The 23,691-nt window shown below is 37.4% G+C and overlaps 1 protein-coding gene across 2 annotated transcripts in view; it reads left to right on the top strand.

The window, feature by feature from the left end:
* The window catches only part of APLF (aprataxin and PNKP like factor), a 66,032-nt gene extending 43,625 nt beyond the window's left edge, over window positions 1-22,407 (top strand). For both annotated transcript variants that reach the window (XM_027865600.1, XM_027865602.1), the window contains exons 9-11: window positions 8,538-8,584; window positions 12,826-12,867; window positions 18,965-22,407. In XM_027865600.1, coding sequence (XP_027721401.1) covers window positions 8,538-8,584; window positions 12,826-12,867; window positions 18,965-19,170 — 295 coding nt within the window. In that variant the 3' untranslated portion in view covers window positions 19,171-22,407. The remainder of the gene's footprint in view (window positions 1-8,537; window positions 8,585-12,825; window positions 12,868-18,964) is intronic.
* The last annotated feature ends 1,284 nt before the right edge of the window (window positions 22,408-23,691 follow it).

The following is a 23,691-nucleotide window of genomic DNA, read 5'->3' as shown; positions in this document are numbered from 1 at the left end:
CATGTGTTTCTTGTAAACAACATATTGTAGAATTATGATGTTTAATCTACTCTGCTATCTGCTTCCGTTCGTTGGGATAGTTCATCCCATTCACATTGACAGTTATGATTCCTAACTATGTCTTTCTCTCCATCCTATTCTCCCTCCCCCCTCCACCCCATTTATGCTTTTATCTCTCCTTTCTCCCTTTCTGTCCTCACTAGTATTTTGCTTCTGACCATCACCTCCCCTAATCTGGCTTCCCTTCTATCAGCCCCTCTCCCTTTTCTTTCCCCTTTTCCCACTACTTCTTCCTTCCCTTCTCCCCTCCCTCCTGTCTACCCCCTGCCCTTTTCTTTCCCTTTTCCCCTCTTACTTCCTTTAGGGTAAGATACATTTCTATACCCAATTGAGTATGTATGTTTTTCCCTCTTTGAGCCGAATCCAATGAGAATTAAGGTTCAAATAATGCTCGCCTCCCTCCCTTCTTTCCCTCTACTGTAATAGGTCTTTGCGCCTCTTCCTGTAATGCAGTTTACCCTTTTCTGCCTCTTCTTTTCCTCTTCTCCCAGTACAATCCTTTTTTTTTTATCATCACATAAAAGTCAACTTATATCCATACCCTCTATGTACACCCCTTCTAGATGCTGTAATAAAGATACAGTTCTCAAGAGTTACAAATACCATCTTCCCATGTAGGGATGTAAGCAGTCTAACCTTATTGAATAATATCTTTTTTTTTCTTTCCTGTTTACCTTTTTATGTTCCTCTTGAGTCTTGTATTCAAAAATCCAATTTTCTGTTCAGTTCTGTTTTCTTTTTTAATTAGGAATGATTGAAAGTCCCCTATTTCATTGAATGTCTATCTTTTCCCCTGAAAGATTATACTCAGTTTTGCTGGACAGTTGATTCTTGGTTGTAATCCAACCTCCTTTGCCTTCCGGAATATCATATTCCAGGCTCTCTGATCCTTTAATGTAGAAGCTACTAAGTCCTGCGTAATCCTGACTGTGGTTCCACAATATTTAAATTGTTTCGTTTTGGCTGCTTGCAGTATTTTCACCTTGAACTGTTAATTCTGGAGTTTGGCTACAATATTCCTTGGAGTTTTCATTTTGGGATCTCTTTCAGGAGGTGATCAGTGGATTCTTTCAATGACTATTTTGCCCTCTGGTTCTAGACCTTCCAGGGAATTTTCCTTGATAATTTCTTGAAAGTTGCTATCCCAGCTCTTTTTTTCATCATGGCTTTCAGATACTCCAGTAATTCTTAAATTATCTCTCCTGAATCTGTTTTCCAGGTCACTTGTTTTTCTAGTGAGATATTTTACATTTTCTTCTATTTTTTCATTCTTTTCATTTTGTTTGACTGATTCTTGATGTCTTATAGAGTCATTAGCCTCCACTTGCCCAATTCTGATTTTTAAGAAATTATTTTCTTCAGTTAACTTTTGTACCTCCTTTTCCATTTGGCCAATTTTACTATTTAAGGAGTTGTTTTCTTCAATTTTTTTTCTTTTTTTTAAATTAATTTTGGTTTATCAATAATCACTTCCATATTCTTTTGAGTTTAAAATTTTTCTCCCCCTTCCTTCCCACCACCCTCCCCAAAACGGCACACAATCTGATATAGGCTATACATTTACCTTCATGTTAAACATATTTTCACATTAGTGATGTTGTAAGTAGAAATTAAAACCAATAGAAGGAACCATCAGAAAGAGGAAACAAAACTCAATAGGAGAGGAAAAAAATAACAATTCGGCTTCCATAGTTCTTTCTTTGGGTGTGGATAGCATATTCCATCACAAGGCCTCTGGAGATGTCTTAGATCCTTGTATTGCCAGGAAGGGTTAAGTTTATCAGTATTAGTCATCACACAATGTGGCTGTTATTGTGTACAACGTTCTCTTGGTTCTGCTCACTTCACTCAGCATCAGACCATACAAGTCTTTCCAGTTTTTTCTGAAGTCAGCCTATTCATCATTTCTTACGGCACAGTAGTATTCCATCACATTCATATACCACAACTTGCTCAGCCATTCCCAACTGATGGGCATCCTCTCAATTTCCAATTCTTTGCCACCACAAAAAGAGCTGCTATGAATATTTTTGTACATGTAGGTCCTTTTCCCATTTGTGTGATCTCTTTGGGATTTAGCCCTAGAAGTGCTATTGCTGGGTCAAAGGGTATGCACATTTTGATAGCCCTTTGGGCATAGTTCCAAATTGCTCTCCAAAATTGTTGGATCATTTCACAACTTCACCAACAATGCATTAGTGTTCCAATTTTCCCACATCTTCTCCAACATCTATCATTTTCCTGTTTTGTCATGTTGGCCATTCTGATAGATGTGATATGGTACCTCAGAGTTGTTCTTCAGTTACTGTACCTTCAATTAACTTTCGTACCTCCTTTTCTATTTGGCCAATTTTACTATTTAACTATTTTACTATTTACTATTTACTATTTAACTATTTTGCTATTTACTATTTCTTCAATTTTTGTCCTTCCTTTTCCAAGCTATAGACTCTTTCTTGTATACCTCTCATTTCTTTTCCCAATTTTTCTTCCGCCTCTCTTATTTGACTTTTAAAATATTTCTTGAACTCTTCCAAGAAGGCTTTTTGGGCTTGAGACTGATTCATATCCCCCTTTGTGGTTTCTGATGTAGGTATATTGACAGTGTTGTCTTCTTCTGAGTTTGTATTTTGATCTTCCCTGTCCCCATAGAAAGAGTCTATGGTCAGTGTTTGTTTCTGCGTTTTGCTCATGATGTCTGCCTATTTCCTGGCTTTTAAAGTTGAGCTCTCCTGCTGGAGCACAGGGAACACTTAACCAGGCTTCTTGTGCTGGGGGCCAGGGGCCTGGTCACTAGGTTTGTGCCCTGGGGCCTCAGGTTCTGGCTGCTGGAGGCTATAGAGGTCTGGCAGCTTTCCTGTTGCTGAGTTGGGGTCCTAGTGGTAGTGTCTGGCATGTGTTGAGGCCAGGTGTGGTTTTTCTGTGTTTTCCTGGGGCTACACTGAAGCACATGGAGGTCCGCTGCAGGAAGACACCTGCCCATCCAAGGCAGCACTGAAGTACGTGGAGGTCTGCTGCTGGAGGATTCCTGCCCGCCCAGGGCTGCGCTAAATCACAGAGAGGTCTGCTGCTGGAAGATACCTTACCTCCCTGGGGCTGTGCTGGCACATGTGTTGGTTCTCGAAGCTGGAATCTGCCGGTTCCCTTGGCTGTGCTAATGCATATGGGGGTTCCTAGTGTTGGCATTTGCCTGCTCCACTGCTCTAGGGCTCAAGATCTCCTGTTGGTTTGCTGAGATGGAGCCTGTTGTTGGCTTACTGGGATGCCTCCTATCCTGGACTGCACTCCCCTTTTACCTAAGTGATATGGACCTGTTTTGCTGATCCTCTAAGTCTCCTGGACCAAAAGACTGCTCCACTCTGTCTTTCCACTGGTTCCACTGTTCCAGCATCTTTTCTGGGGTGCTATTTTATGGGTGTTCAGGGATAAGAATGGGAGAGGCAATCTACTGCTTACTCCGCCATCTTGGCTCCTGGAATTTATCCACATCAGTTTTCGTAGAAAATTTTTTATTCGCTCAATGAGAAAAATTTCTTTCTTAAGAATGGGAAACATGCTCAATTCTATCCAAGATAAATGAAAAAAACTGTTAGGCATTGTAATGGATACAAAGAATTATGTGACATTGTCTCTATTTTCAAGGAGCCCACAATGGAGTTGAGAAGACAAAACATTTAGAAGGAAAGATAACAAATGATATGATAAGTGCTAAATGTTCTGGACAAAAAGTGGTAGAGAAGTTCAGAGAAAAGAGATAATTTCTTCTTTTGGGGTGGTCAAGGGAGGTATTTTAGTTGGGTACTTGAAGGATTTAGATAATCTGATTAGAGAGATGGTAAAGGATTATTTTACGGGTTGGGTGAGAGTCACAAGTGGGATCTGTGTGTCAGGCATCGAATGATAGGGAATAAATGGAATAATTAATAACTTTTGTTTCCTGGCTTCCCTGTTTGGTCTTAGAATCCTTTATTTTTAAGGCCTATCTATTGCCCTTCAGTACTTCGAGGGTCACGATTTCACCTCTCTTGGTCCCACTGATACTGACATTCTGATCATGTCTAGTATAAACATGATTGCTAAAATCATCACCTAGTGGCAGAACCATCTGATGATGATCATTTATGAATTTAGAATAGATCTTTGGAGGACAAACATATAGTCTATCACCTGGTCCTTACTAGAAGCTTTTTTATATTGGTAGAAACTTTTTCATATTGGTAGTGCAATATTGGCACTTTACTGGCATAGTTTTTAACAACTCAATCTCATCTCCACACCATGTAGGGAGTAGAGTCAGACTTTAAACAAAGAATGTTAAATAAACATTTCTAAAATCTTTGATATAATTTGCTTTTAATTCATTCAGGAACTATTTGATGACTTAAATTTTTTTCTCTTCAAAAATGTAAATTATCTTATTAAAATGCAGCTACTCTGTGAGTTGTGTCTATCTGTCATAAACAAGGAAAAAATAAAATGTCACTAATATTTTAAAGTAGGAAACTAATGAACAAGATGTACCATTTTTCATTATCAGTGAAACAACAGTGTCAAAAATATAATTGGTATTTTAATATTTAAGCTCTGAAATGAAATGTGGAAAATCCCCAACTCAACTTGTTTCCACAAGGCTGTATTTCAGTCTTTTGTGAAATTAGCAAACTGCACAAGTCAAAGAAGTAGAAATACTAGCCCAGGCCACAATTAAATACAACTTTGGGACTTATTTGTACCCTCAGTGACTTAATTCTTTCTACTTTGGAACCATCAGCAAGAAATTGTGCTGTCTTGATTGGCACATCAGCAAACACATCAGCTTACTTTATCTAGTCAGCCCCCAGACTATATATTTCACCTCCTGTCCACTTAAACATTATTGCCTTGCTGTTAGCCCTATTGATTCTTCCCCCTAAGTCACTCCTTGCTTACTACTTCATGCTCTAAGAGCAGTAACCAAATCATTACTACCATTGCTTCTGGAAAAAGCATGCCATTTATAGATGGGGTCTCCTTCTACTATGATACAAGCTCCTTGAGGGCAGTAACTATCTTTGCATTTGAATCCTTAGCACTTAGAACTTAGCACAGTGCTTGGCACATAATAAGTGCTTGATAAATACTATTCATTCATTCCCAGAGTGTGTATCTAAGATATGATAGAGTAGCTCCCATGACTTCGCAGAACAGATATTTATATCATTGCTTCCTATTGAAGGCAAGGGCTTCAGAAAGTAGACATGTTTGAGAAATGAACAGCTTGGTAATGAAGGTGATGCCAAACACTTGAGAATAGAATTTGGACTTCTAGATCATGGCCTAAAATAGGAATGGCAGTCTGTTACACAGGGATGGAGCTTAGGAAGAACAAAGGAGAACTCAGGAAAGAGAATAAAGAGGAGAAGGATTTGAAGAGAAAGAGAAGGAAAGGCAGTTGGCAAGCCCAGAGTAAAAGGTTGCTGAGAAAGTAAACAGGTTGTTTAAGTGTGTACTTTCCTATATTCTTGGAGATCTAATCACAAGGTCTTTAAAATGAACAGTTAGTAGGGAAACTACCACAGTGTATCAACCAAGATACATTGCATTCTCTGCCAAAGAGAATGATCTTTGCATTGGAAAGGACAGACTCAAACTGGCCAATAGGAAGTTGATAACCAAGATGAGTCGAGATTTAGTAAGAGGTGTCTAGCTGTGCTTTATGAGTTCAAGTCATGCCCAAATTAACTGTCCTTAGGAACTCTAGAGGTTGCAGGCAGCTGTGATGACTGAGCCATTGTCATTATTCTTTGAAATGCTATAGAGACCAGAGGAAAGGTACCATCTAATTTGAGAAGAATACATATCCTTATTTTTTAATAAAGGAAAGAAAATAAGAGTTTAAAACTATAGGCTGATAACCTTGACTTTGATTCCTGGGCAAAATATGAGAATATATTATTATAGACGTTAGTGAACATCTGGAAATGAAAATGATGATCAAAGAAGACTCACATGGTTTATCAAGAATAGGTCCTGCCAGTTTAACATCTCTTTTTTTTATTTGTTTTTGATAGTGTGGCTAGTCTATTATGTTGAAGGGATGTATAGATACCATTTATGTAGATTTTAGGAAGTAATTTGTCAAAGTCTTCCATGCTGTTTTTGTAGACAAATAAAAGAGAGATATTGTTGTTCAGTCATATCCAACTCTTTGTGACCCTATGAACCATAGCATGCCAGGCCTTTCTGTCCTCCACTATCTCTCAAAATCTATCTAAGTTCATGTTCATTGTTTGTGACACTATCTGTCCATCTCATCCTTTGCTGTCTAGCCTGAATTAATTTCTATAAGTATTGACTGATTTTATCTCCTTGCTTTTCAAGGGATTCTCAAAAATCTTCTCCAGCATCATAATTTGAAGGTGTTGATTCTGTGGCACTCAGTTTTCTTCATAGTCCACATGCCATACATCTCACAGCCATACATCAGCAAGGTGTTGTCTCTGTTTATTAATATGCTGTTTAGATTTGCCATAGCTTTCCTTCCAAGGAGCAAGTGTCTTTTAATTTTATGACTTTAGTCACCATCTGCAGTGACCTTTGAGCCCAGGAATATAAAATCTGACGCTGCTTCCATTTCTTCTCCCTTTATTTGCCAAGGAATGATGGAACCAGTTGCCAAGATCTTCTAACATCTTTTGATGTTAATTTTCAAGCCAGCTTTACTCTCTTCTTTCACCGTCATCAAGAGGCTTCTTAATTCCTGTTCACTTTCTGCCACTGGAGTGGTATCATCTATATATCTAAGTTTGTTGATATTTCTCCTAGCAACCTTAATTTCAGCTTTTGATTTATCCAGCCTAGCATTTCGCATGATGTATGCTGTGTATAAGTGAAATAAATAAGGTGAGTATACATTCTTGTTGTACTCCTCTTCCAGTCTTAAACCAATCAGTTGTTTTGATTCTGACTGTTGGTTCTTTGCCCATCATACAGGTTCCTCAGGAGACCAGTAAGATGATCTGGTGCTCGCATCTCTGTGAGGGCTTGCCACGTTTTGTTGTGATCCACACAGTCAAAGGCTTTAGTGTAGTCAATGAAGCAGAAGTAGATGTTTCTATGGAACTCCCTTGCTTCCTCCATAATCCATCAATTGGTGACAATTTGGTCTCTCATTCCTCTGACTCTTCTAAAAGCAGACTGCTCTTCTGGTAATTCTCAGTTCACATATTGGTGAAGCTTAGCTTGCAAAATCTTAGACATAACCTTGCTGGCATGTGATTGCAATTGTTCCTGTCTAGTGGCCACTGTTGAATTTCCAAATTTGCTGGCATATTTGAGTGCCTCACTTTAACAGCATCATCTTTAAGGATTTTAAATAGTTCAGCTAGAATTCCATTACCTTCACTAGCCTTATTGTTAGCAATGCTTCCTAAGGCCCACTTGACTTCGTTCTCCAGGATGTCTGGCTCTAGATCAGTAACCACCACATTGTGGTTATGAGTAATGTTAAGATCTTTCTTATATATTCTTCTGTATATTCTTGTTACCTCTTAATCTCTTCTACATCTGTTAAGTCTCTACTATTTTTGTCTTTTATCATGCCCATTTTTACACGAACCCTTGATAGCTCTAATTTTCTTGAAGAGATATCATCTTTCCCATTCTGTTGTTTTCTTATATTTCTTTGCATTGCTCACTTAAGAAAACCTTGTTTCTCTTTGCAATCCGCTGGAATTCTGTATTCAGTTGGGCATATCTTTCCCTTTCTCCTTTGCCTTTTGTTTTCCTTCTTTCCTCAGCTATTTGTAAAACCTCATCATAAGGCCATTTTGCTTTCTTGCTCTCCTTTTTAAAAAAATTTTTTTCTGCCTCCTGTAAAATAAGGCAAACAGAGGTAAAGTGACTTGCCTGGGGTCATGTAGCTACTAAGTGTTGAGGCCAGATTTGAACTGAGGTCTTCCTGATTCCAGGGTCTATCCACTAGGCCATATAGCAGACTTTTAATTTAATAGAGCGCAATAAAAAGTTTTTTCCTTGGGTCCAGAGAATCAACTTCACAAGAACAAGATGGGAGAGATGTGGCTGCATTTAGAGAAGCCTAGTTTTTTCTTGATACTCTAATTGATACTCCTGGTTAGACCTGATTATGCCCCAGTGAGACTACATGTAGAATATTAGGAAGAACCTTGACAAGCTGGAAAGTTTCCAGACGATGGCCACTAGGATGGAAAAAACTTCCCAATAAATGAATCTGTCTCAAAATACTGTAGAATACCTTGGAAAGTTGAAAGTTCCTCTTCATTGTACTTCATTAAGCAAAGTTGAATAACCACTTTAGGTCATATTATAGAGAGGATTCTTATTCAGGGATGAGTTGGACAGCATGGCTTCTGAGGTCCCTGCCAATTCTGGTGGTTTTTGTTTCTATGTCAAAAACTAGTTTCTAAGCAATTATTAATTGGTAAACTTGATTTTAGCTTGTTCTTTTTTTTTTACAGGAAGAATCCTCAACACAAGATAGAATATAAGCATAGTGAACCATCAGGTAAATCTTTTTATTTCATAAAACTGAAAATCATGAAAATGGTATTACTTATGTTGAGATTCTGTGAATTTGTGATTTTGTTGTGATTTTAATGTTTAACATATTAATCCACATTCAGAAATCTTGAATTTTTTTATTAATTTATTTTGATTTATCAACAGTCACTTCCATAAGCTTTTGAGTTTTAAATTTTTCTCTTTGTCCCTTCCCGCCTGCCTCCCCAAGATGGCGCGCAATCTGATATAAGCTATACGTATATATTCCTATTAAACATATTCTCACATTAGTCATGTTGTAAGGAAGAATTAGAACCAATAGAAGGAACCACAAGAAAGAGGAAAGAAAACAAAACAGAAAAAAAAGAGCAAAAATATGCTTCCATCTGCATTCAAACTCCATAGTTCTGTCTCTGGATGTGGATAGCATTTTCCATCATGAGACCTTTGGAGATGTCTTAGATCCTTGTGTTGCTGAGAAAGGCTAAGTCTATCAATGTTAGTCATCATACAACATAGCTGTTACTGTGTACAATGATCTCCTGGTTCTGCTCACTTCACTCAGCTTCAGTCCATACAAGTCTTTCCAGGTTTTTCTAAAGTGCACCTACTCATCATTTCTTATAGCACAATAGTATTCCATTACATTGATATACCACAATTTGTTCGGCCATTCCCCAGTTGATGGGCATCCCCTCAATTTCCAATTCTTTGCCACCACAAAAAGAGCTTCTATAAACATTTTTGTACATGTGGGTCCTTTTACCATTTGTATGATCTCTTTGGGATATAACCCTAGAAGTGCTATTGTTAGGTCAAAGGGTATGCACGTTTTTATAGCCTTTTGGGCATAGTTCCAAATTGCTCTCCAGAATGGTTGGATCATTTCACAACTCCACCAACAATGCTTTAGTGTTCCAATTTTCCCACATTTTCTCCAACATTTATCATTTTCCTGTTTTGTCATGTTGGCCAATATGATAGGTGTGATGTGGTACCTTAGAGTCATTTTGATTTGCATTTCTCTATTTAGAGCATTTTTTCATATGACTATAGATAGCTTTAATTTCTTCATCTGAGAATTACCTGTTCCTATCCTTTGACCATTTATCAATTGGAGAATGACTTGTATTCTTATAAATTTGACTTAGTTCTCTATATATTTTAGAAATGAGGCCCTTATCAGAGACACTGGTTGTAAAAATTGTTTCCGAGTTTTCTGCTTCCCTCCTAATCTTGGTTGCCTTGGCTTTGTTTGTGCAAAACATTTTTAATTTAATGTAATCAAAATTATCCATTTTGCAAGAAATTCTTGAATTTTTAATGGCAAATAATGAGGCACAATTCACTTGACAAAATAAGTGAAAATTCAAGGGTAGATAAAGCACAATTACAGGAGAACAATTAGCTATATAGAAAATTTTTTCAGTATAATCCAATGACCATTTATTTATCAATTAATTGATAAGCATTTATTAAACATCTCCTATGTACCAGGCACTGTGCTAAGCACTGAGGATACAAAGACAAAAATGAAACCATTCCCGCCCTCAGAGAACTTACTTTCTTTACATATACATAAATAAGTGTATATAAAATTTATTTAAATGAAATACAAAATCTGTCGGTACTGGAAGCTGGAGAGATAGAAAGGCTTTGAGTGAAAGTGTCTCTTGAGCAAACTTGCAGTAAACAAGGGATTCTGAGAGGCAGAAGGGAGTAGTGTGTTGCAGTCATGAAGGACAGATGGCCCATTTGCAGGGGAGGAGGGAGAGATGGAGGATCGTGTGTGAGGAACAGCACGAAGGCGGATTGGCTGAACTACAAAAGGGGTTGAGGCTGGAACCAGGCTGTAAAGGGATTTAAAAGCTCAACAGAGAAGTTTCTGTTTGAATGGCGAGGCTTCAGTTGCTGTGTGAGGCACTGAAGATATAAAGCTAAACAAAAAAGCAGTCCTTGATCTTGAGAAACTTAGCATTTACTGAGTGGCTGGGTTGGAGGTAAGGCGGGAAGGATACAACATGGACACAGATTAGTAAATAAAAGTTAATTTATGAAAGGAGAGAGAATTAACAACAGTTACCATTTCTATGCAAATAATTCTGTAGTCTGGAGATACAGTCCAAGTCTTTCTCCTTAGCCTCAGTCTCACATTACCATTCACTGGATGTCCAGAAACATCTCAAACCCAGGATGTCCCTTTCCTTCAGCTCCCCTCCCCCTCTTTATTCTTCCTGTTGAAGGCATCATCATCCTTCAGTCAACTGAGGTTCACTCTCCCATGTCCCACATAGCTCATCAGGTGACAAGTCTTATATGTGGTCTCCTCAGCATCTCTCATCTGTGCACTTTTTTCACTCACCCAGCACCACTGTGGTTCAGGCCCTTCACACTTCTCATCTAGATTATTGTAATATCTTCTGATTGATCTCCCTTTCTCACGTCTCTCCTGGATCCAACCCATTCTCCACACACCTGCAAAAATGATATTCCTCAAGTACAGACTGATCATATCCCTCTCATGCTCAGTGAGCTCTAGTGACTCCCTTTCAGCTCTAGGACCGATATAGATTCTTTCATCTGAAATTTAAAGTACTTCCCAGCCCGGATCCCACTGTCCTTTCCAGGTTTATTATTCCTTATTCCCCTTCACACAATCTGAGATCCAGCCAAACTTCCTCGTCCTCAAACGTGACATTTGATCCTTTATCTCTGTGCCTTCATACAAACTCCCTCCCATGCCAAGAATGCATTCCCTTCTTCCCCTAGACTCTTAAAACCTCCAGTTTTCTTGAAAGTTCAGCTCTTGTGCCTTCTTAGGCACAAATCAATTCAACAAGCATTTGCTAAGCACTCATACTGTGACAGAGCATACTGGGTCTGGGGGAATCAAGAGACAAAAATGCATTGTACTTGTGCTGAAGAATCGTGTCTCATCAGGGAGACAACGCACCAGTCTACAAATGGATTAGTCCTGAAGGGCCTTGGGTCGGGACGCAGCAAGGAATGAACATAACTTTACCTTTGAATACCTTTGAATAAATTATACCTTTACCAAGATTTTCAAAGGATGTAAAAACATTAACAATTAATGATACGTGATGAAAAGCCAGACTAAGAGAGTAGATGTATGCAAATGTGGTATAAGCACACTGGCTCCCCATGCCTCTTTTGCTTCTCATCAAAGGCTTTTCGTGGGCCTCGTTGCAATGGGTATAAACAAAGTAAACACAGGGTCATTCTAGGGGTTCTCTGTAGCTGCTAGGGCCTGTTACCCTAGAATGGCTTTGTATTTTCTTTGTTGCTTCCTTTGGTAGATGACAAGCTATTTGAGGGCAGGGACGGTTGAATTTTTTTCTTTGTATCCCCAGCACCTTGCACAATGCCTGGCATGTATTAAACACTTAATAAATGTTTGTTGATTGATTGTAAAAAGGAATATACTATATGAAAGATAACTTTATGCATAAATATAGGGAACAAAAGGAGAATGCAAAAGTACAAAGAAGAAATAAGTAATAGACAATAATGAGAAGATACCTGCCCTCCATTGCAGAGGGGAGGGGTATGTGGGTACAAAACCTTAAGTATAAGTCAGGTTTTATTGATATATTAAAAAGTTTTATTGATTTTCTCCCTTTTTTCCCTTTAAAATATTTGTTTTAAAGGATGGCTCCCTTTAGGAGGAAAGAGACGGGGAAATTTGGGTGATGTCAAAACAAAATATATCAATAAAAATGTATTTTAAGATAAATATTTGTTAAATATTCATTTGGTTTGGCTTAAAGTGTATAATATATTACTTTAAAAAGAAAAGGACTTGAGTAGTAGAAGAATCTAATTTAGAAAAGTCAAGGATCTATAATTTTCTAAGTGTTGGCACTTAGTAGCTAAGTCTTATAGAGTTACCTGATGCTTCTAGAAGTTAAGGGATTTACCCATGGGATCTGGATTTAAGTCTTCCTGATGCTGGGTCTATCATTTTATCTACTAGCTCATGTCTCTCTTGATAGAGGAGTATGTGAGTTTATAAATACTTAGTTTTACCTTGGCAAAAATGAATTTAAAGAAATCTCCATGCCATATTCATCTGTTATTTTGATCCCTTGTTAAAATGTCATACTCCAGTTGGTATTTATTTTCTTTGTAATTTGCTAAAAATATTCTTTGAAGCTTGAATTTTTTATTCAATTCTACTTAAGTATCTCTCTACTACTATAATAACACCTGTGTGTATTTCTGCAGAGATGAAAACCAAAAGATCTAGACACAAGGCTACTAAGAAAGGTGAGTAATGTGGTTTAAAACAAACTTTTAAAAGGTTGCTATTCTGTGCGAGAAAGACTGAAGAAAAAAAAAACGCAAGATGAAAATCTGATGAAATCTTCTTACATACTGGGATGTAAAAATAATTCAGTTTAAGAAACATCAGGTGTCTTCTTTGGGCATTGCATTGTGTTAAGGCCTAGATGAGATAAAAGGTTAGATGAGATACTTCCTGCCCTTAGTGGGGAGAGGGACCAAGAACTATATTTCAGTGGAACTCCAACCTCACTTAGGTGGTTACTCCCTCCAAGGACACAAGTGACAAGCCATCCACACCTCTTAGAGGATTCTTTTTTGTGTCATTCCACAAATCCTCCACAAGGAATCTGTCTCATGTCCCAGAAGGCTTCCTCTTTAGTATTTCTTGGATTATTAGTGCCGCCTTCCGGTTGTCTCTCTGTTCTTCCCTACTCCTCCCTTTCTGGTTGTTTCCTCAATGTTACCTCCTCCTCCACTTCTTGCACATGTCATTGTTAGTAATAGACTGCAGCCTGCTTATGCCCACTGTGTATCTTTCTATTTCACTTTAGATCACTCACAATTTTGATTCTTCATAGAGTGTGATGTTGCATGATTCATAACATGTAGCATCACTTGAAGAATATTAATCTTAAATAGAGGTTTTTTCTTTGGATGGATTTTGGGGTTTTTTTTTTGTTTCTCTTTTTTGGGTGGGAATGGGGGAGAGTGTTAGTAACTAATACAAGATAGCTATAACACAAAATAATTGATGATGAATTCCTTATGTCCAGAACAAAATACTTTCTGATTTGGGGAGAATCTGACTGAGGGAAATAAAAAAATGATAAGAAGAGATTTCATGATAGAGTTGGTTTTTGGCTGGGCTTTAAAAGAGGGGTAGGATTTCAACAGGCAAAGTTGGAGATGGGGGCATTTTTCACATAATCTGCACATCCACTGATGATGAGAAGTGCTAAAAATAGAAGTTTCTATTACATTTGAAAATTCAATTTGGAACATTGGAACGTGAAAGGAAATGGCATTTCTATAAGTAAAATTGTGTATTTTTAAAAGAAATTTTATAATGTTATATATTTCTTGTCAGTGAAATTGAAAATGCTACTCATGATCTGCTATAATGCATTTCTAATCAGATCCAACACATCTTTTTTTCTTTTAAAAGAAAAGAAACTGCCATAGATATAATATGAAAGTTTTTACAAAGAAAAAAAGATTTTTTTGATGAAGTTTCTTGCTTAATAAAGAAGAAAATATTGAAGTGTTAGTTATCAGCTGTTGATCTTTGTTAAAATAGCTGCTATCTTAAATCCCAATACAGAAAATCTGCATGGAAAATTAGCAGTTTCAGAAAGTCTCTGCTTATATAATTTACTTGTAAAATGATGATCTGATTTAAAAAATACATCTGACAAACACTTCTTCAACAATTCTGAAAACACAATATCTGATAAAAGTGGACAGTTACAGTAAAATTATAAAGGGAATGTAGATTCAGATTCTAAAAAATCTTCATTTAGAACATTGAGGATACACAAACAGAAAAAGAGAAATGGTTTTTATTTGCACTATATGATGTACAGTACTACTACTTGGAAAAAATTGAAAGAACTTGTATTGATTTTTTTTTCCTAAAAGCAGATCTTATTTTCAGGGGTTTTGTGGGAGTGGGGGTGGGGGTAAAGGGAATGCCACTTTGTATTTTACCATCTGGTTCTGATATCTGAGAAGTTTTCCTTTATAAATTCATGAAATATGATGTCTAGGCCCTTTTTTCAGACATGGATTTTAGGTAGACTAATAATCTCAAATTATCTCTCCTTTCCAGGTCAGTTGTTTTTCCTATAAGAGAGTTCACATTTTGATTAAATTTTGTTTGATTTTGGACTTTATTTTAGAGCTGGGCTCTGCTCACTCTGGGACAGTGGGGATGTTGGGTCTAGTCTTCTGATTTTTATGTCCTGCTGCTTTCTCAGGTTTGGAAGCATGTAGGTTTTTAGTGCTTGCTAGGTAGTGTGACCTGGGCAGAGGTCTGGTCACTGCCTTCCTGGTCTGTGCTTTGGTCCTTACCCAGGTGGAGTCCTTGCTTCATTGCAACTGCAAATGATCTTCTTCACTCTGGACCTTATAACTGAAACTGAGTAATGGTCAGTGAAGATGCCAAATGGCACCTGGTCCTGCACCTAGTGCTAGCATGGTGGTCCTCTAAAGTGTCCCAGGTGCTAAGCACTCTCAGTGCTATCGCTACTGCTGCTGCTGTCACCTTGCTGCCAGGGTCTACAAACTCTTCAGTCTTCTTTAGGTGCCTTGGGCTATAAAAATGACTCACTGTGACTTTTTATTGGTTATCCCACTTAGAATTTGGTTGTGATGTGCTTTTTAAAAGTGGTTTAGAGGGGTATGTTGGGAGCTGGGAAAAAGTGATTACTTTGCTCTGCCATCTTGGCTCTGTCCCTGGAGGTACTACTTTCAACATGAAGTCTTTCCTGATCTCCTTAGCTTCCATTTCTTTCCTTCTTCCCTCCCCATCACCTTGTTTCTGTTTTATATGTCTATATTTTGTACATGTCTCTACTCACTAGATTGTAAGCTACTCAAGGTAGAGGACTTTTTGACATTTGACTTTATATACTCAGTGCTTAGTACTGTTCCTAGCACATAGGAGGCATTTAATCAATGTTTGATTACTTTGCTACCTTGGATATATTTAGATCACTAGGTTCTGCCAAACTGGGTGTACCAAGTTATGGAAGGAACTATTAGATGTGATTGCTGAGCCAGTGATAGTTGATGGATTGTAGAGAACAGAAGAGGTGCTAAAGAGAAGAGAAGGTTAGAGGCTCTGATTTTTTTAAAAAAAGAGGAGAGAGTGATAAAATTCTAGAATGTAGTATTAAAATGATAGTTAGTAAATATCAAGAAAAGGAAACTTTGATTGCAAAGAGCCACCATGACTTCATTAAGAATAGGCCTAGCCAAATTAACCATATTTCCTTTTTTTAAAACTTAGATCAAGATTTAGTTTACCTAGATGATGGCCAAGTATTTGATAGCATCTCTTTCTGTTATTGTTATCAAAATGAAGAAGTGTAGGCCAGATAATATACTCAGAATCACTGCCTCCCCAAAGTGGTCCTGATGGCTTCATAGCACCTCAGAGAGTGCTTGAGCTGAGCCAGATTCCAAGAGGCAGAGATGAAGAAGGAGATTGTTCCAGGAAAAGGAACAGACAGTGCAAAGGCACTGAGATGGCAGATGGACTGTTGTATGTGAGGAATGGTGAGACCAGTTTGGCTAGACCATCGAGCATATATATGGAGCAAAGGTATAATGAGGCTGGAAAAGTAGGAAGGTGTCAGAATATTCATAGTTATAAAGACATGATATCTAAGGTCAGTGAAGGGATAACCCTGCCATACTCTGCCTTAGCTTGGTTGCCTTGTTTTAAGAACAATATTGATAAGGTGGAGAGAATCCAGAGGAGAGTGACCAGTATGGTGAAGGGCATTGAGATAATGCCATACGAGAATCCGGTGGGTGAATTGAAGATTTTTACCATATAGAAGAGAGGACTTACAGGCATTTCTGTAGCTCTTTTCTCTTCTAGGGACTGTTGCCCAGCAGCCAACCACCTTAATGGCGAGACTGCTTTATAACAGTTCATTTGGTACCCTAGGATCTTAACTCTCTTGGATGGCGATCTTCTTCTGAATTGTCTCTGTAGTAACTAAAGTTGTAGAATCCCATTGAGCTTTACAGATTTTATCTCTTTTCATTTAGATCTCCAGTTTCTAGGTATAATTATGCTATATTTTCTAAATCAGAGAAAACTTGTGTTTTTTCTTAATGTGTTAAATGTTCCAGTATTTAATTTTTGCATAAAAGTAAATTACGTTTATTTTATGAAGATAGTCACTTCATTCCTTAGATAGACACAGCACAATTTCTTATTATTTCCCAAGCAACTTAAATGAAAAGGTTAGCAGTATTTATTTTAGAAATAGAGTCTTGATTCCTGAACTTGTTGCCAAGGTACAAGAAAGCTTGTCATAGTTAGGATCAAGTGCCTTCTTTTCAAAGCAGTTTGCCAAGCCGATAGGCATGCATTAACCTTTACTGAATGCTGTTTGGCATGGCTTTGTTGAAGAAGAGGGCTGACATTCCCCTAAAAATACATCTAGACTGCTAGAAAGCTAAAAAAAAACAAGCTCCCAACTCGATGATTGTTGATATATGTAAATCTCAAAGTCACTAATTTAATTGCTGCTAGAAGGTCTGATAATTGTTTGGTACACAGACAGTCTCAGGTCAGTGCTTTAAAACACATATAGTGTTATTTCTAGCATAATGTCAGCTGAAAATGACCTGCTGTCACTTGGGTCCATTATTGTATAAAACAATTGGGAGAAAGCTAATTTTGTTTGCCCACCACTTGGGAGTTCCCTTTCAGGTGGCCTGGCTCTCAGAGAAGCAGCCTGTGTGGTAGAGAGCACATTAGATTTTGAGTCAGATGAGCTGAGTTTGAATCCCAGTGATTGTTGGAAAGTCCTTTACCTTCATTGAGCTTCAGTTCTCTCATCTGTAAAATGAAGTCATTGGACCAGAAGGTCTCAGAGTTCCCTTCTAGCTGTAAACCTACAGTCCTTCAGATTACAGCTTGCTCAGATGCCAAGAGTGACTTTGAAGATGAGCAGCTTTGATTTGACCTTGAAGAGGCTAAGAATAAAGCTATTTATTTTCTTTTACTTAAAAAAAAACCTCGCCTTTTATAATTCTTCATTCATCTTCATTGTTTCTTTGCTTATTTCTAAATTCTAGATGCCTTTAGCTCAGTGACCACCATCTCTGATTTTCTATCCAACTGTATATAAATATTTTAGGAAAAAAATTACCATTGTGTCTACAGAGGTGAAAGGCAGAAAGGTGTAGTGGATTAAAAGTTGGCCTTGGAATCAGGAAGGCTCTTGTTCAAATACTGCCTCTGATGAATACTAAAGTTGTGTTACCTTGGGCACACATCTGGGCAATCTTCTTACCCTCACTGCAACAGTCTGAAGCTGTAAGTTACAGATGAGCTGCCTATCTGCATTTGGGAAGGGGATTTCCACACTCTGGTTCACCACACCAAAGAAATCCTAGATTCAGGTGAAAAAAAAAAAAAAGGGTTGCATTCAGAGGCAAAGGTGCTAACTTCTTATCCTGTGATCCAGATCCATCTAACCAGATGTTTCATTTCAGTGTTTGTTTAAAACTCGTGTGTTCTGACGTACTTAGTATAGAATTTTAGGCAAAGGCTTTCAAAGTGGAGCCACTCTTGGTTATGGTTGTACTCTGCTTTCCTCTTGCTTACTGTGGAGGAACTATATATTGGGGTGGGATAAAGGTTCCATTTGGGTGCCAGGAGCATGGTATTTGGAAATTTTTTATATAAGTATAATTATAGAAATATTAGCTTTGACAAGCTAAATGCTTTTAACATAAAATTATAATAACTTTACTTTTCAAAACTTTTTGCAGATATTATGTGGCCTGATACTCTCAATAGCACATTTTAGTAAATAGTATTATTAGTAATTATGATGGCCATAGGGACTTAACTTTATTTATACCAGTCTATGTCTTAATGGGGATCAGAACCAATGGCAGTTGCTGAAAACCTTATAATAATAACTTCCACTTCTATAGGACTATTCAGGTTTACAAAGTTCTTTGTTCCAGTAACTCTGTAAGGTAAGTAATGCAAGTCTTTTCTCCATATAGCAGATGAGTAAACTGAGATTTGGAGATTAAGTAATTAAATAACCAAGGTCACAAAGCTAGTGTCAGAGCCAGTCTTCAAACTCAGGCTTCCTAACTCCAAAACCAGTGCTTTTTCCATTATATTATACTGCCCCATCATGTGGATAAATGATACTTTTAGAGTACTTCCTAGAACTTTGTGGTGGCTGCTCATCTCACTTTTGGTTTTTCTTTCTCTCCTGCAACCAGAGCTTCTGAAATTAGCCTTTAGCTAACTAAGAGACAGTAATGATTTAGAAGTAATTAAGTTGTTAAGTATTCAAATCTTCTATTTGTGTAGGTGCAAGTGTTTTGGATGAAGATAGTGATGATGATGGCCAACCGAATGAGTATGATTTGAATGACAGCTTTTTAGATGACGAAGAAGAGGAGTATGAACCAACAGATGAGGATTCTGACTGGGAGCCAGCACATGAAGACCAGGAAGACGAAGATGTTGAAGAGCTTTTGAAAGAAGCAAAAAAGTTCATGAAAAGAAGCAAGTAACTTTTCCTTCAGTAATATGCAATATTATATATTAATTTGTTTTTCTCTTAAAGAAAAGACATCCAGGGTTGAAGTTCCTGGGAAGTAGTAGTTTTCCTACCTTTTATAGTTTTAATTTTTAATCTTGTCCTTTTGAAAATGTAAAAATTTAAGCTTTCAGGATCATCAAATAGCTGCTGAGCAATCATGCTTTTGTATTGTAAAAATAAATTTAATTTAATTGTCTTGACTTTTAAATTTTGTTCCTAAATGTTCAAAAGAGAACTCAGTTAAGTGGCAACTTTTTTTTCTCACATACTTTTCTTCTTGTAATAAAAAGTGAAAAACAATAGACTTAGAGAATCTGCCTTTGTACAGACCAGTTTTTCATTGACCAGTAATTTTGTCTTTAAAGAGAAAAAAAATGCTATGCAAGTACATGCAAACAATTCTGTCATTAGTAAGGAAGTTGAAATCTTTCCTGGTTATCATAGTTCTTTTAAACTGAACCAGGTTTTTTAAAATGATAGCCTTTATATAATGGTTGTACTTTAAAAAAAAATAGTCTGAGTGACCACTGCAGTTTTTTAGACTACTGTCACTCTTAAGAACTTGGAAAAAATCAGTCAAAATGGATCCTGACAGTGATGAACATAAGTGTGGAAAAGCTTAATAACTTTATATGAAATTGTCATCTCAGAATAATTTTTAACTCCGAAGAAGCTTTCTTTAAGAATATGGAAATAATTGGGACAATGCACATGTTCTCCTGATTGACCTTGGCTCTAGGAAAATTACAACTCATGTGTTGGTACCTTTTTAGCTGGTGAAAATAGTTTATTTCCCAGTGACATAAGAGGGGGGGGACACTCATCAAACTGAGTAAAAATCACTTTAAAAATTATGATGTTTGCATTTTAGCTTAGTTTGTATCAAAAACAGGTCTTAGGGAAATAAGATGCTATATATGTGAAGGAAAGGAGGTCTCTTTTACTCATACCTCTCAGTAGCAATCTAGTGTGTATGTGTCAGAGGGATTGGAGGTGCAGCATGGAAATCATTAATCTCTAAATCAAAAGGTATCTTTGTAAAGCTAAACCATAATATTGTTCTATTCATATTCATTTTTAAAAAAGCTTTTTGTTAAAATTCCATAGTTAGGATCAGTATTGGACTAATATTTTAAAAAATTCTTTCCAGGTACTTGTGCAGTGCTTAAATTGTGCAATACTTATGGTTATGAGAGATGAACTTACTTTCTCTAGGCATAAGAACTTAACCATTCTTATTTTATGTTTTGGAGGTTTTCAGTCCACATTTGTTATTTGGTCACTGTAAAGAAATTGTAATGTGGAAACTCCTTCTACAGATTCAGATAGGCAACTCCTCTGTAACTGAGAATCCTAGAGAGTTGCCAGTGGCACTGGGTCTGAGGCACCGCATGGGCCCAGATCTTCATTAGGCCAAGGCCAGCCCTCTCTCATTTATGCTGTATTGGTTCTGATTTAGTAGTTCATATACCTCTTCTCACTTTTCCTGTGATCTTGCCATTCTGACCTACTTAAGAATTAAATGTTCATGTTTAAACACATTTTTGTATTGACCTAATTCTTATGTATTTCATGTGATAACTGTCCAAAGAACACCGAAGAGGCAATGCTCCTCTTAGCAAATGACCTAAGGGATTTTGAACCTTGGGCAAGGCACATGAATTTCACACAGTAAGTGGAAGTATAGTGGGTCATCTACATTTAAAGACAGGATGTCTTTCATCTCCTAGAGTCTTACCAGATAGTCATCCTGCAAGTACAGTCCAGATTAAGTGCCAGCACACTGGATAATCTCCACAGATTGAGGTGCCAGATATGTACAGAGGATGACCCACAATGAATATAATCCATCAGTTGTTTTTATTGTACCTCTCACCAGCTGAGTGGGCCATTCCATGTAGGGAACTCCCATGGCAGTCCTAAAACCAGGTACTATGAAGTTGGTTTTTGCCTGATGGTACTACCCTAGTGGTGTCAGATCTTAGGGCATTTAAAGTTAAAGAAACTGTTTCAATGAGGTTGTAGAAATGGAATCCACATTACAATGAATGATGGAAAAGTGTAGGTAATGAAGGTTAAACCATTCCTTCCAGAAACTGAATGGTGAAAGGAAGAAACTAAATCAGACACAGTAACAGAGACAAGGGAATAAAGCATTGGGATAAGAATGAGTTGAATAGATTCACAGGCTAAAGGGTAGGAACCATTAAAGAGAGAGACAGAGAGAGAGACTATAGGATATTACAGCTGGAAGGAACCTAAGAAACCATTTAGCTCCTTAATTTTGTGCATAGGAAAACCAGTGCCCCAAGTAGTTAAGTGATTTTATAGTGACAGAGCCAATATTTAAGCCTCCTGCTTCCAAGTTCAGTGGCTCCTAACGCTGTATACATTGCCTCCAAGACATAGGATTAATGATACCAGACAGATGGGGGATAATTGTTGGAGGGAGGTCCAAGATGAAGCAAAAAGAGACAATTAAGGATTCAGGCATAGCTTTGATATGGAGATAAATATAATGTAGATCTAAATAGTGTTACAATATCAAGTAGAAAATGCCAAGGTGGGTGGAGAGGATATTAGAAAGTAAGGTGAAAGTTATAAGGAAACCTTTCTCAATATTCAAATAGATCAAATGGATGATTTTATTGATTTGGATATTACCTCCAGCAATGCAGATTGTGATTCATCCATGCTTACCCAGCCCTTGTGGGGATTGTGAGCTCTACTATCTTCTTCAAATGCCCTCATATTGACTTATTCAACTCATATTACCTTTTGTCCTGGCTCAAATTAATTTTCAGCTAAGCCAGAGAGGATCCTGGGGTATATAAGAGTGACTTACTTTGACCTCCAGCTCAGATGGAGGGTTCACAAAGGAAAGAGCTAGTTTTAACCTTGCAGCACTGCATGGGTGGCTGTGGTGGCTAAGACTAAAGAGATGTCAGCCTACCATATTTGGACAAGGTCTAGCCACTGTGCTTCAGCATACTGAAAGCCCAGCAAAGAAGGACTTACAGGATCTCCTGGCTGTTCCACAAACAAGACACTCCTCCTCTTCGGTCTGGGCATTTTGCCTCTCTCTGTCCCTCATACCTAGAATGCTCTCTTCCCTTAACTTTGCCTGCTGACTTACCTGTCCCAACTAAAATCCCATCTCTACTGGAAGTCTTTCCTAAGCCCTCTTAATTCTAATGTTTTCCTTTAATTTTTTTTCTTTTTATCCTGTATATAGGTTACTTTGTATGTATTTGTTTGCATATTGACTGCGCCATTAGATTGTAAACTTCTTGAGGGCAGGGACTATCTTTTGTTTCTTTTTATGTCCCTAGCACTTAGCACAATATCTGGTACATAACAGGAACTTAATAAATGTGTTTATTCATTTAGTGATTGGTGTGAGGGTTGTTTTTCATTTCCTGCTGTGGCCAGTGACTTACCACAAAAGTGACTTATTTAAAGAGCATTTGATGTTAAGTAGTAGGAAAGACCCATGAATCCCTCCACACCACCCCAAATTCAGTATCTTAAATTGCTTTTTGGAGAAGCCTGATAGAAAAGAAGAGAACATGAGCTTCTTTGAAGTCAAAGGAGAGGAAAACATTGAAGATGTACCAAAGAGAAGGACTAATTGATGGAGTAAAGTCCCTGAGTGGGCATGCGAGGATTTGAATCAAGAACAGAAGAGTATGAATTTTCCTTGGAACAGAGGAAAGACTTCTCCCTTTGAGGGAGGGGAAAAAAGTGATGGATACAAAGGTAGTTTGAGATGAACAAGAGGATAAATGAGGAAGCTCATACTGGATGGCCTTAATTTCAATGAAATATGAAGGAATATCATTGAGATATGAAGAACATAAGTGAGGTAATATGGTAAATCTTTGGTCATGGAAATAGCTTAGACTAATGTCTGTGAAAAGGAAATGACTGTTGCCAGATTCATTCATCAAAATCCTGTTTATCCATCTGTCATTTGTGACCTTAAGACAATGAATCTCGTTGAAATCTGACTTTGTTAAAATAGTGACATAAGAGTGGGTTTCTGCCATGTAATTGCAGATTTAAATAAAAATGTTTCTACATCTTGTTATATTTCAGGGCTTCTTTCCAAGCGAGGCAGCAATATCTTAATTAGCTGTTCAAATCAATAAATGGAGTCAAGTGAAAATGAAAGTGAAGCTGTGACCTGGATAAATTAATTTACTCTTAGTTATTTCACATTTGCAGACATTAGGCCACGTTTCCAAACATCCATGGGCATAAATGCTGTTTAATATATTAAATTTAATAATTAATTCTTTCTTAAGGCAGATTTGGAGTTAGGAAGATCTAGATTTAAATATGGGTTGGACATTTATTAGCTGTATCATCCTGGGCAAGTCGCTTACACAACTCTCACCTATAAAATGGGGCAGCTAACAGCATGTACCTGAAGGGTTGTTGTGAAGAACAAATGAGATGTGTGTGAAGTGTTAGGTAAATCTTACAGCAC

Source organism: Vombatus ursinus, unplaced genomic scaffold, assembly GCF_900497805.2.
Source record: "Vombatus ursinus unplaced genomic scaffold, bare-nosed wombat genome assembly UNPS02014778.1, whole genome shotgun sequence".
Taxonomy (NCBI): domain Eukaryota; kingdom Metazoa; phylum Chordata; class Mammalia; order Diprotodontia; family Vombatidae; genus Vombatus; species Vombatus ursinus.
Note: the sequence above shows the minus strand (reverse complement) of the source record. Positions and strands in the feature narration are given on the sequence as shown.